General features: G+C 31.5%; 1 protein-coding gene across 2 annotated transcripts in view; it reads left to right on the top strand.

Moving 5' to 3' along the window:
- Nucleotides 1–15,476, top strand: part of LOC118192456 (putative acyl-CoA dehydrogenase 6) — an 89,179-nt gene that overhangs the window by 69,909 nt on the left and 3,794 nt on the right. For both annotated transcript variants that reach the window (XM_035363432.2, XM_035363431.2), the window contains one exon: nt 6,605–6,766. In XM_035363432.2, the coding sequence (XP_035219323.1) occupies nt 6,605–6,766 (162 nt within the window). The remainder of the gene's footprint in view (nt 1–6,604; nt 6,767–15,476) is intronic.

Below are 15,476 nucleotides of genomic sequence, written 5' to 3'. Positions count from 1 at the left end.
CCATGATATTGGCTCATTATACAGAGTGCTCATAAAAAACAGTTTTGTGAAAAAAAATCATAAAAGTTCACACATACTTACTATATTATATATATTTACTTTATTTATTTTTATTCCTGTACAGTACAAAAAGAAGTTGGTTAATTTGCTTTGAACTGTCTTATTGTTCTTTGGAGAATACTCATGGCCCGAAGAATTTCATTTGGACTCTTGGCTTCAAAAAAAGTTTGAAATGTTTCTGTACACTCAAAAACCATTAAGTATATTAAAGCGGCTATTCAGCTTGAAATTCTTCATGTTCATTGTTATCATAATCCCTTTCATTATTTTTTTTTCATCTGATTTTGCTTGAATTTTAGGTACAGTATCCTCAGGAGTAGTATTTCAGAAGTGATAACATTGGTATCAACAGATACATTTTAAAACTATCCGCTTTAAAAGAGCTTCATCCAAATCTTCTTTAGCACATTTCTTCAAATGTTTAAAGTCATTCTTATTTTGATTGAATGCAGCCATTAATTTTTCCATTTTCTTTAACAGTTTTGAAACAACAGAAGATAAATCCTACTTTTTTGCAGATTTCAGAATTTTTATGCCATTCTCTAATTCTCATAAAATCCTAACTTTTATGTTAACTGATAAAATTTTACATTTTGCCATCACAAGATAAAATTTGAGTTATGAAAGCAGATCAAAGAATGACCTCCACACAAATTCTCTACCTTGCCACTCTTATGCATAGCACAACTAATGGACATGGCACTGACATCTAACTCCTTAGCAAGCTCTCAAGTGGTTGCATATTGATCTTCTTCCATAAGTTCTTTTATGCAGAGTAAAATTCCATCCAATCTGCAACATCCACCGTCTCCTCACGTTCGTTTGTGGGATGCCCTCACACGTGCACTTCACAAGCTAAAAAAGGCTGCTATCACATGTTCACAAGATTATAACTCATCACTAACTTCCAGTCGACTGTGGAATGTTAAAGGAATTTTTCCAAGAAAAGATTAGCTGAACTGGAGAGGTGGAATTCAATAGGAATTTTATGAATCACAAAAATATTTCTTGTTTAAAGCAAGTTATGCTCTTATAGATTTAACATTGTACCAGCCAAGTATTTCCGATTTTCTTGTTGTTCTTGTTAAATCAGGACTTGTTATAAGCAAGTTGTATTGTGATAAAATTACTTGTCATAACCGGAGTTTGCTCCCATAATTTTCTCTTTGTACCAACCAAGTATTTTTGATTTCCTTGTTAAATTCAGGTTCTCTTTAAATCAGGGCTTATTATAAATGAGTTGTACTGTATTGTAATTATAAATATCTAATTGTAACAAAAGTTTTCCACCAAAAAAGTTCTTAATAAAGTTAGGGAAAAACAAACATGGAAACAGTATCTTTAGTTCAAGTAGTAATCACCACCCAAATATATGATTTTCTGACGATATTTTGGTAGTTTTTCAAAGCCTTCGGCCCAGAAACTTGGTGGCCATGAGTCTGAAAACAAATCAACCTCATTTCGGATGTTCTGTGCAGAACGGAAGATAGCACCAGCAAGCTATAGCTGCAAATTTGTAAAAGGGTAAAAGTCCAAAGGAACGATGCTGGGCTATATGGTGGGTGTGGCAAAAGGTCCCATTCAAGTCTGTACAGAGTACACCAGTTAATTCAGACACATGTTGTTTTACATTATCTTGAGGGAAGATTACTTTTTTACTTTGGAACTCAGTTAAAAGTTTTTCCTTGATAGCAGCGCCAACATGGACTAGCTTCTCGCTGTACACATTACTGTTGAGGGTGTATCCTTAATGGATAATACCACGGCAATTTCACTAGATAGAAGCATGATCTTTTTGTTAGTCAAATTGTGCTTTGCGATGCTGCCAAAGGTCTCACCGGACGCAAACCAACCTCCTTTTAGGGCTGTGTTGAAGTAAATCTACTTTTTATCACAAGTGATGATCCAGTCCAGAATTTCTTCATTGCATTGATATTTGAGCAGATTAGTGCAGGCCCAAACATGTTTGCCCTTATCTGCTTGAGTCAACTCATGCTGCACCCAGCATCACTTGAACTTGTACCTCAAGTTTATGTGATGCATAGCATGACTAATGGACATGGCACTGACATCTAACTCCTTAGCAAGCTCTCAAGGTTGCATATTGATCTTCTTCCACAAGTTCTCACAGGATGAGGTGGGCCTCATCAACATCAGTAGGTGGACCAGAGTGCTCTGCTTATTGAACATCATAGTCCTTGTTTTTGAACTTTCGGTACCAAACCTTCACAGTATCATATGATACAACATTAGTGCATGAAGCCGTACACATGGTTTGGTGAAATTCTGTAGCTAACATTTTGCAACAAATTTGGTAGCATAATAGTTTCATTTCAGACACCTTGTACTTAATGATATTTTTCTATAATTTTTACAACACTGTATTCTAAAATGTGATTAAACAAGCCAACATGCACTGCTTGTACGGACCATATTTGTGGTGGCGGGAAGCTTTCGTTGCAACGTCATATAAAAACTTATTTAAATTTTTTTTTTCCCCTTGAAGATTAGTATTAAGAAATTTTTTTCAGTGTAACTAACAGAAATTGAAATCAAGTTATCTTCTACATATGTCTTACAGTATTTCATGTATTGAATGTGTGAAATCTATGTTGAAGAAATACTTAACAATGCATGTCATCATTAAATTTCATTTTGAGCACCCTTTGAAAATTAGTTCAAGTTCTGCACAGTTATTTCTTTATTTACTTATGTATTTAATTTTGTTTTTTAATTTTAAAATTTTGGATACAGTCATGGCTCAAAGAAATTCTAACTAAACTTTAAAAAAATACATAGTCGTAACTAGTTTCAATTTGGGCTTAGTTTTATTTTTGTTTTTACCTGTGATGTTATGCAGTGGTTATAATTAGTTCATTCTCAATTTGTTTTATATTTATGCATTGAAAAATAACTTAAAATCTCTATTGTTATTTTTTGCTTTGCAGTGTAAAAATTTTTTAGCTAATAGATTTTTTTTTCATCCTTTCTCTATAAATTTACTTTGGAAACATTTCTGTACTTTTGTTTCCTATAAAAATATATATTGAAATTTAGTCCCCTCTTTTTTTAAAGTTATATATGAGGAGGGATTTAGTTTTATTATTTATACTTAAGCTACTTTTATACAGTGCCATGCACATCTTCATCACATTTACACAGGCCAATAACTTACTTTAATATACTATTGTATATGATTAACTTTTGATAAATCATATTCGCCATTGGTTTTGCATGGATATCTAGACATTCTTTTTTTTTAACATAACCTGGTAGAACTTGACTTCTAAACAAGCCCCCCCTTTTTTTTTTCTATTGAAATTTTGTAGATTTTTCAAGGTCTATTATCTTTTGCACTTTTCTAAAGCAGTATCTAGATGGTAACTAATATTTGATATTCATTTCATAATAATTATAAAACTGACATCACAAGTGATTGATCCAGTCTAGAATTTCTTCATTGCATTGATATTTGAGCAGATTAGTGCAGAGCAGAGCACTCTGGTTCCCCGTACTGATGTTGATGAGGCCCACCTCACCCTGTGAGAACTTGTGGAAGAAGATCAATATGCAACCTTGAGAGCTTGCTCAGGAGTTAGATGTCAGTGCCATGCCCATTAGTCATGCTATGCATCACATAAACTTGAGGTACAAGTTCATGTGATGCTGGGTGCTGCATGAGTTGACTCAAGCAGATAAGGACAAACATGTTCGGGCCTGCACTAATCTACTCAAATATCAATGCGTTGAAGAAATTCTGGACTGGATCATCACTTGTGATGTCAGTTTTATAATTATTATGAAAATCCTGTAAGTAAACCTTTGATATGAATAATCATGTATGAACTTTTACAATTTAAATATGTGTGTAATGCATTTTTAAAACATATAACTTTTATTTAAGTAGGTTTAAATTCTCCATCGATGTCTGAACACAGGAGTTTTTTTCTGTTTCCTGTGTAGTATGACAAATATTAAGTACAAATTTATTAAATATGTGTGTAATGCTATAGTAGTAGCTTTTCCTTTTGTATACTTTTAACCCCTTCACAACAGCATGTTGCTGAACTAGAAACGGGCGTATCATGTGTGCATCAGTCCTAAATGTCACTAGCAGCCGGTGATGATGCACTAGTGCATCACCGCCTGCATTGATCTTCCAGGCGGGTGTGTCATATATGCACTTTCAAACATACACGTTCTTTTAGAACTTTTTAAAATCACTAGATGGCACTCTGTACCCACTACAGTTAGCTTATTTGAACATATATATTGCTGATCTTGTGTTTATGAAGTACTTTCTGATTCTGGTCATTCGTTTAGATGTACAAGCAGATGATATAAAGTAAGCAAAACCCAGCTGGGGCAGTTGAGGCTTCACGTGATATAAACATTGAACAATTTTGGATGCTTCAGATTTGTTTTCCGTTCCCCCCCGAATGAGAAGATTGGGAGTAGAGCTGTGATTTTAGGAACTCAGGTTTGTATTCAGTTTGCATCTTCTTTAGATAGCAGACATAAGTTTTTTGCATCGGTTAGTAAGGGAGTTAAACTAATAGTGTAATGTCTAAGAGAAAGACATTTTTAATGGAAGAGGAGTACATTCAAATTGTGAAGCCCGTGAGTGACTATTTTGACACCGAAGACTCTAGAGTTAAGTAAGAATAGCGATTTTGATACCCAGATTTTGTCAGAGACTGAACTGGAAGTTTGCTTTGCTTTCACCTCACAATCCAGCAGAACAGTGGCTACTCCATCATGAACTCGATTGAAGCCTTATGAATTTACAGGAATTGCAGAAGTAAACTTAATTCGAAGTTCTATGAATGAAATCTGTCTCTTTCACTTTTTTTCGATAATCTATTAAACATAATAGTTAAAGAAACTAATAATTTCTATGAACAAAAGATGAATTTTTCATCTTTGAGTTTGCTTCATCCAAAGTCAACATGCTCCTGTAGATGTGCCTAAAATGAGTGGATTCCTAAGATTAATTATTCTGCTGAAAATAATTAAAAAGTTTGAAAATGTGTTTCATAACTAATGAAATGATAGTGACTAGATTATAACACACTTCTTTTTGAATCATTTATGCTATAAAATTTAATCATATATTTTATTATTTTTATGTATGTTTAGATATAGATATAAGTAAGTTTTTTACAACATATCATCAGGATGAATCAAATATTTTATTTTGCATTTAGATTTAATTAATTTTTTTAAAAGAATTTCTGGATATTCTGTATTTATAATTGTATTACCATTAGATATCATTAGAGACAAAAGCAAAAGATTTAATGAAAAAAAGAATTTTTTTAAAAGTTAAACTTAGACACAAAATACCTCATCTTGGGAGATCGTACTACTGCAAAAACACACTATCTTCAAGGTGAGCTACGCTAATTGGCGTGCCATCACATAAGAGGATTACGTACTGATGCATATATGATACACCCGTCATGAAGGGGTTAAATCAGTTAATTTAAGTCTTTGCTTTTCTGAATAAAGGCACTATTATGCTGAAAGCAAATAGGGCTTACTTTAATTAGAATTGAATAAAAATGTCAAAATGTAACCAGCTTTTTTATTGAAGAAATTTAGGAAATGCAATTATTAAAAAAAAAAGGGGGGGTAACAGAAATTCTTGTTTGAGGTAAAGTTTTGAATGGAAAGTGTCTGATGTGTTTGCTTTTGACAGATCTTTTGCTTGTTGCTGATTTTCAAGATGTTCTTTTTGTTTAGTCGAAATCCCTACATTAGTCACATTTTAGCCACATGAATAGTACATTTATACCTGTTATTGGACTATAAACCCAGATTGCCAATGATGATAGCATGACTTTTACTAGCACCATCCTACTTTGATTGAAAACATTCCAGGGAAGTTTCCTTCCCTTCAACCAATCTTTCAGAAGGAGTTGTGTGCTACAGATTTTAAGTTACTCATTTTGACATTGTAGTTGCTTATTTCCAAGATCTGAACCTGGCTGTGTTGGCAAGAGCACTGAGCAGGTAGCACTGAATTTTGTTATTAGATTGTAAGAATTTCTTATTAATAAGTTTTGTAATTTTTATTGTAGAACAATAAAAATTAATTAATTTGTTAATTTGAAGTTAACTAATGATATGCTGTGGAAATTATGATTTTAATAGAGCTAATTATTGATTTTTAAAGCAAACAATTTATCAAAATGCAGTTCCTTTTGTCTTTAAACATTTCTTCTACCAAATATAATTTTCTAGATTATAGTAATGCTTTGACATATTATTTCAAATCTTTTCAACTTATACATGCAAGCAAAAAAAAAAAAAAAAAAAAAAAAAAAAAGGGGGGGGGGGATAAAATATCCAGTAGTGCTATTTCTATTTTTGCAGGTTCAGAACAATAGTAAATTATATTATAAATTGGGTTGTGTTTGAAATTTATGACATGCTCAAGGAAATTATATTTTGATGCAGGAAATTCTGTAAAATACTTTTGTGTAAATTTGTGTTAGTAAATAATTACCATGGATGAATTCAAACCATTGCTATTTTTTAGTTCCACCTAGATTGAGTCAAATCATTCAAGCAACAGTAGACTATTGCAAAGAAAGAAAAGCATTTGGTCAACCTATTATAAATAACCAAGTCATACATTATACTCTTGCTGAATTACAAAGTGAAGTTGAAGCACTGAGGTCTTTAATATATCGAGCTGCAGGTAACAAAACTGTTTATGCTATATAATTCAACTCTTTTTTTCCTTGATACTGCTCCTGAATATACACTTTGTGATATGTAATAACTATTGTATTTGAAGGGGAAAAATGGGTTATATTAAGACTCAGTTTATTTCTACTAAAAGTGATGGAGGCATTATGGTGTGTGTGTATATATATATATATAAATTCAAAATAAAGTAATTAAAACTTTTTATAAATTATTATATATTTACTAAAGAAATATTTATTATATTATCTCCTAATATAAATTTAGTAGAAGTATGAAACTAAGAACTTTTTGAACTAAGTGACTTTTTGATCATTCAGTATATATATATCATAAATTAAATTAACAATTTAGTAGAAGTAGCTTAATCCATTCTAGGAAATTCTAAAATTGTATTAAAATAAACCTATTAAACTTTAAAAACTTAAAGCAGAAGTTAAGATATATTATTTTGGGAAAAATGAATTTATTTAAAATGAACTTATATTAAATTATAAAATACATTTTAAATTATTCATATTTTCATGCTCTAGACCAAATTCTCAAAGGATAATAATGTAGAACATTAAAACCTGAATAATCCGAGAGAACTGAAAATATATATTATATATATTTTGCAGATAATGAATATTTGTGTTTTCCGCAATTAAATATATGTATACACACTTTAAGCAGAATTCTGAGTATCTGAAAAAAAAAAAAAAAAAAAAAAAAGGCTTTAAATGAAGGTCATCAGAAATATCAGATAAAGTAGAACTATTGCTATCAAATATTAAAATATGCAGCTAAAAAGGGAATAAAATGTTATATGCCTTTGACAATAAAAAAACAAGTAAAACATTTAGAGATTTGCAGTTAGCATGTAATTTGATTATTTTGCTTACAGCAGAAAAAATATTGCATAGGAAAATAGGTGTATTACAACAAAGTGCATTGTATAAAAATTTGACTAAAAAATATTCTGTTGTATGAATTTCATGCTGTATCAAAGAAAATGGATAATCAGGACTTGACTACTTGCCATGTTCATATAATTTGATAGAGAAAATAAACAATAATCAGGAAATTTTAATCATATAGAATTTTCCAAGAGTAATTTGGAGACATTTCAGTGAGTTCTTTATTTATAAGTTCTGATAGCAGAACAATTTTAAACATGCCAAGATGTTGATTAAAAAAAAAAAGAAAGAAAGAAAGAAAGAAAAAGAGTTGTAGCTTCAAAGGCTAGAATTTAAAATAGGTTTAATATTTTCTACAGATGATATTACTGTTACATTGCATTATTAGCTATTTAAAAGTTTTGACTGAATACCACTTGGATAGAAGGTTTCACTTTTATTTAGTTTTTCTATAAGCTTTCATTTAGTCTGTACATGGTGTTTATTATTACGTTCAGATTTAAGCTTGTAACTAATTTTTCAGTTATTTCCAGATAAACTGTTGAGGTCAAATTTTGTACTCGTATTGTTTATGGATGACAACAGCGTAGTCAAATGATTTTTTTTTTACATTTAATATTGAAGCAATTTTTTGCACATATCATTTTTATTTCACAAACAAGAGTTTTAATGCTTGCACCATTAAATAGAGCAGGGGGGGGGAACTTTCATTTCTGATTTTTTGACAAATTTTCCAAAATGTTTTATGACTATTTGATGTTTATTACTTTAAAATTTTAGCATTTAAAAATGTATCTGCTATATTTGATGTTCGTTACTTTAAAATTTTAGCATTTAAAAATGTATCTGCTGTGAAGTTTTGAATTGTTTGCAGATTACTTTTTGCCCTCTTTTAAAACAAGAATGATAAAAAAAATATCGGGGTTTAATGCAAATATCGTCTGTGCAAACAGTTCACGTTGCTGTGTTTAATCATAACAGGTTTTAACGAAAGTTTCCTGCCACCACAAATATTGTCTGAAGAAACAGTTCATGCTGCCATGTTTAATCATATTTTGTCAAACAATTTTTGACTTTTGAATGAAAGAGACTTGTTTGTTGACAAACAAATGAAAGACACTGTATTGTGAATTTTATAAAAAACAATATCAGTATCATTAAGCACAAAGTGTTTGAAATGGAATTATCATACCAGATTAGAACCATCATTTACTTCTAGTTCTGTTGCAAAAAGTCAGCTATACAATGTCACCAAAAGCGTATAGCTTTAGGTACTAATGTTGCTCATATAACACTGTGAAGGTTTGGTACCAAAAATTCAAAAACGAGGACTATGACATTCAAGAGGCGGAGCACTCTGGCTAGCGTACTGATATTGATGAAGCCCACCTATGAGAATTTGTGGAAGAAGATCAGTATGTAATCACTTGAGAGCTTCCTAAGGAGTTGGATATTCATGCCATGCCCATTAGCCGCACTATGCATCTCATAAACTTGACGTACAAGTTCAATTGCTAGGTGCCACATCAGGTGACTCAAGCAGATAAGGACAAATATGTTCAGGCCTACACTAATCTGCTTGAATATCAACACATGGACAAAATTCTGAACCAGATCATCACTTGTGATGAAAAGTGGATTTACTTCAACAACACGGGCCTAAAGGGGGGTTGGTCTGCGCACTGTGAGCCCACCGGCAGCGTCGCAAAGCACAATTTGACTAACTAAAAGATCATACTTTGTATCTGGTGGCATTGTCATGATATTAACCACAAAAGAGTATCTGGAAAAAGGTGTCTGGTATCGTATCCCTTGACAGTAAAGTGTACAGCAAAGGAAGAAATGTCGAATTGAGTTCCAGCATAAAAAAATAATGTTCCATCAAGATAATGCAAGACCGCATGTGTCTGCCTTCATCGGCCGGACTCTATATGGATTTGAATGGGATCTTTTGCTACAACACTCACCATGTAGCCCCAACATTGCTCCTTCGAACTTCTACTTTTTTTTTCACAGCTGTAACTAATCTTGCTGGTGCTATCTTCCATTCTGCACAGGACATCCGAAATGAGGTTGAATTGTTTTTGGACTCATGGCTACCAAGTTTCTGGGCTGAAGGCCTTGGAAAACTACCAAAACGTTGGCAGAAAATCACAGATTTGGGTGATTACTACCCACATTTTTATTTTATAACTTTATAAGCCCTCTGAGCGCCATGACTGACTTTATTCAGTCACAAGATGTTTTGTTACTTGTTATATATTAGCTTATAATTTAAGATATTTTGCCTTCTTACTTTCATTAATAATATAAATGCCTTCTTGATGAATGTATGTTTGTGAAAATGGAGGCTAAACTAGGTAAATATACATATTTGGCTCTCTAAATACAGGTCTTCATGACAGATCCAAAATCCCAGGCCACTCAGAGAGTTAAGAACGTTTTTCGCCTTATATCTTTTGTTATAACCAGATATTAATTCTGTTGTTGTCTGATCAAATATATATACATATGCTGCACACTTTAACCTTTTGATGCACACAATATTATTTTTATAATGTTTTAATCAAATACCTCTAGAAATTGAATATTGTGATTCTAGAGACAAATAATATATGAATTTAAAAAAAATCCACTCTCGCCCATTGATCTGTGGGTGGTGGTCTCTCTGTCAAACCTACACACTTCTAGGACTTTGAAACTTACTGAGTTAGTAGGAAAAAACAGCTTACCTTCTTCTGTGCGCATTTCCAATGAATGATGAAATTTGCAAATTAAAAAGAAAATTGCATGAAATGTATATTTTTTACTTTATTTTACAAAGTAAATCATCAGAAAAAATTTAAAATTTATGTAATTTTTCTACAGCAGTGAAAATATAAGAATGTACATAATAAGGAAATTGGGATAAAAATATCTCAATAGAGTATTAAAAAACTTGGTGTTTTTTTTTTAAATGTCAAAGAACTAAGTTATTTTTTTATGAAACTGTTCAAAGCATGTTTTATCTTTTTATACAAGGGCACATTTCGCACATATATCTTGTTCTGTGAGGTTTCTCCCTTGTGCTACAAAATGTACACCATGGGGATTTGCATTTTACTGGCATATGCTCTGTGTCCTTTAGTCGTTCTTCATTTGGCACATGAAATTTACCTTTTTTTATGTTGATAAGCAGGCTTGATAGTTTTCGCTTTGATACGGATCCTTCGTTTCCCATTCCTATCATACTACTGATTATATTCATTCTGAAAGACTTGAGTATTTTCAAAATGGGGTCACTTTCTGGAAGCATTCGGTATATAATGAAGGGACTTATAATGGTGACATCAATAAAATGAAAGAAGATTCGATGCCACCATTTTTTACTTTTTCTATCAATTTCATATAAGCTTTTGAATTGGTCAAAATAGTCCACATATCCCATATTTTTATTGTAATGTGTAATTGCCTTTGGACATTGTATCTGAACTTTCTGTCCAGTTTTTTTTTCCCCTTCTACAGTAGATGGAATAACGAGATCAACTTGGCTAGATAAAATGGTAACACATTTTTTGTCTTTCCATTTTAGACAAGTTATTTTGTCATCACTTACTGCCCAGTTGAAGTCACCTCGTTTTAATTTCTTATCTTCCATCACTGTCTTGGAAAGGTTTTTTTTTTCTTTTTATATTTACAGTTCCACAAAAAATACATTTTTTTGTTTCTAAAAACTTGAAAAGTTCATAGGATGTAAAATAATTGCCCATGCATATTCTATGATTTTTACCATACAAGGGCTCACTTAGCATTTTTACCACTCTTTCAATCAGATTTTTTTTGACTTCGTGGGTTTTGCCAGTATAAATTTCAAATTTACAAGCATAGCCGCTTTCATCGAAATGCATCCACACTTTATATCCTCGTTTTATTGGATTTTATGTAAGTATTGTATTAGTGAACTTCTACATTTGAAACGAATTATTGATTTGTCAATCGACTGGTTTTTTCCCGATCTAACGAGACTATCAAATCTTTCTGACAAATAAGTCAATAGAGGCTGAACTTTATAAAGTTTGTCAAACATTTCGTCCTCTCTTTTTGGCATTAGGCGGTTATCATTATCATTCAAATGCAAATTGCCTAAAATCCATGAAAATTTTTTTACTGCCATTTGCTTCACGACATAAAATTCATTCAGTATTTTATTAGTTAACCAGAAATCTTGATAGCTTGGCAGTTTTTTAATTCCCATTAGAATGCTTATCCCTAAAAATTTCAATATATCCTGAAGAGTTACAGGTGAAAATGGCTTACCTTTTTGAATTGCATATAAATTAGTTTCAAAAACTAATTTATATACAATTCAAAAACTAATTTTTATGCAATTCAAAAAGAAATTCAGGAATAAAAAAAAGCCATATATCAACGGGTTTTGCATGTTCCATAGAGATAATTTCATCAGTTGGGCCATAATCCTCAGAAAATTCTGGAATGGATTTTAACTACATTCTTTATTTTATTCCATGTTATATCTGATATCTGCGATTCTGGAAGGATCTGGTAAATTTATATCATCATTTTCTGACTGATCATCACTTTTATCTTCTATATTTCTGTAAGCAGGAGGGAAGGGGGTAAAGGATTATTTCTTTCTCACTTTCATCCTCAGAGACCACTGATTTTGGATCTGAAGGTAATTCTTCAAGCAATGCTAATGCATCATCTATTTCTAACTCTTTGCGATATATTTTGAATTTTAACAGTTGAAAACAAAATATTGCTAAAATATTTTAAATTTAATTAAAATTTTACACGATTTTTATTTTTAACAAAGTTGCCACGCTACCTGGAAAACCGGAAAAAGTCAGGGAATTCGGAAATTGACCAAAAAATTCAGGGAAAAGTCAGGGAATTTAAGTGTTTTAGTCAAAATCTGGAAAAGTCAGGGAATTTCATACAACGATCCTGCCAAAAAAGGCGAGTTTTGCGCCGACGTCGGAAGAGATAACTTTTTTGGCGAATTGTGTATCACGTGAGTGTCATTCGGGCAGCTGGCATAGAGCTAATTTTCGCAGCTCCAATTTGATTGTCTTTTTAGAAAGGCAAAGCAAGTTTCCCGCAACTTTTGGTTTCCAGTAACCTTGAGAATTGCATGTGCAGTGCATGAACTAAAGAAAGTACATGTTCTCGTATATAAAACAAAATGGGTTTAATCCTAGTATACGGTACCATGAAGGTTAGAATTAAAAAAATATGTATTGTAAAGAAGGAAAACCTCTCTGCAACAGACGTGGCTCAGTTCCATCGGTGGCTTGGCAAATGCGGTCAACAGCAGGAGACTGACGTTAATTACGGAAGGGGAAAGTAAACGGCTGTGTCGAGGATCATAAGGGGAGATATATTTTTAAAAAAAAAGTGTTTTTAGGTCTCATTCAGAATCAGTATATCAGTATATCATTAACGTAATTAATGAAAGCCATTTGAAACCAAAATAGGATTTGCATTAGTAAATTATAGTTAAGAATAATGGCCCCCATTGTTCTGATTATTACTGGAATAATTTAAAGATTAAATCCGATAGCATCTTAAGATGTTTTTGCAGTCGGAAAAACAAGAATATAACTCATTTTGATTCACCTTTCTTTTCTTTATGAATGACGAATATCTGTTTGCCATACACGTGATCAAATAGGGAATAAGTGTTTAATCCGTAAGATTATAAGTATTGATTAACATTTCCTATAACTACTTCTAATTGAGGCTTTCTAAGAGCAACCCCCTTAATTTTGACTCGCAGCTTTTAATTTTAGACTAAAATATGAGCATAGAATCTACCTTTAAACAATGGGATTTTTTTTAAACACTGTGGCATGAGAGTGCCTAGTAATAATAGTTTTAGCGTCGCTAAGAATCATTTTCTGGATTCTCATATTGATATTTTTCAAAAAAATATTAAAAGCTGCAATTGACGAGTATGAGCAATGCATAATACATACGTATATAACGTAATTAAAATCAATTAAAATTCCCTTTAATTGATTTTAATTATTTATTTACTGTATTGATTTATTACTTATTGTAATGGATTGGAATATCTGAATATGAATTAGCTGAATACTTAACAAAAATATTATGACTGCGAGAATCGGAAAAAAAAAATTTCTTGAATATTTACTTTCTTATAGAATGCAGATGAATTCATTTTTACTCAACGAAAATCAAAATTTAGTAGCTAGTTAATCTGTCCTGTATCGAGCACTTTAGTTCAGTGATCCGTATTAATGTGCGCTTTTTTTTTTAAAAAATTAAATGCTTCAAGAATAATTAGAAAAGGGCATAATTCTCTTATTACCCTTAAATTCTTTCATTCATTTTCAGCTATAACCAAGTGAAATAATTTTCTAAATATAATTCAGTGTAGAAAAAAATAAGATACATAAAGGTCTAGGAAATGGAATCAGCGTTGTGATTCTCTTTAAGAAATATGGTGAAGCTTAGCAAAAAGTCTACGAAGTGAAGTAATTCTGCAGAATATTTTCTCTTTATGATTAAATTGTACTCAATTATACTTTATAAACGACATGTAAATACTATTTAATCTATATGTGTGGATGAGTGTGTGTGTGTGTGGCTCACTAGCGGCTGAGCTGTAAAATCGTTGAACTCTGGCAGGTCGATCCGGATCGACGGGGATGGCTGTATTGGCGTTTTCAAGGTTTTCCCCACATGTAACTTGCATAAGAGTCAGTTTTGCTTAGAAAGTTCTCCACGAGGCACCCTTACCCTTAGGCAAATAACCGTCGAATGCTCTGCTATAATCAAACAAACCAGACCAAACAATAGATATATAAATAAGTAGCTTAAAATACTGCTATATTTTACATATACTTATCAAGTAGTATTTCAATATATATTATGATTAAAAGAAAGGAAAAGTCGGATCCTAACTGATTGTATATAATGTAATCCCTATGAAGGCCCTAACAATTCTTTCTCACTTAAAGTCGTAACCCAAAAAGAGAACAAATTAAACTTCAGATACGTATACAATACTGAATCTAATACAAAAAATACAAAATATAAAAATAAATTATATATGTACGAAACCTAACTATTTATATTGATATTACGTAAATATGAGTATGGTAATGAACATTGTATAATAAAGATATTTTATACCTTGTTCTATATTTGGTTCCATTTATATATACCTATACATAGATGTATATAATTTAAGGATTCCATTTAAGGATTATAGTAGTAGTTAATACTACTATATATAAAACACAAAAGTGCATCAATAATGTATTTTTCAGTATTATTTAACTTCATTCTTAAGAATTTTCTGCAGTCTAGTTTGCGTTATTTTATTCATAAGTCTCAAATAAAAACAACTATTGTTTATATGTCATGAGAAAATTAACCAAAAAGCAGCGACCACAATGTAATTGAGAAACAGTCCTTAGCTGTGAAAAGGTTGAAAGCCATTCGGTTATGACTATTATCTCACATACTCAGCTACTTCGCATACATGGAACATAGCATTCGAAATGAAAAACTCAATATTTACTACAAATTCATTCGTGTAACAAATATCTGTCTTTCTACACCTATGGCTTTAAAAAGAGATGTTATTTATTTTACAGTTTATCATTAAGTAATATATTTTCATTGTACAAAATTGCATTCATTCGAAGAATTCAATTTGTATTTTCCTCTGTATAAAACTGAATGTAGAGAAGTTAGATGTTTAAACGACCCCCAAGACCACGAGCAAGATTATTCCCTACTTTTCAGCCCCCCCTGTGAAAAAAGGGGTTC

This window comes from Stegodyphus dumicola, chromosome 1 (assembly GCF_044657685.1).
Source record: "Stegodyphus dumicola isolate Sdum_Otavi_A_Nest chromosome 1, ASM4465768v1".
NCBI classification, from domain to species: domain Eukaryota; kingdom Metazoa; phylum Arthropoda; class Arachnida; order Araneae; family Eresidae; genus Stegodyphus; species Stegodyphus dumicola.
The sequence above is the reverse complement of the archived record's forward strand: the minus strand, read 5'-3'. Positions and strand labels throughout refer to the sequence as shown.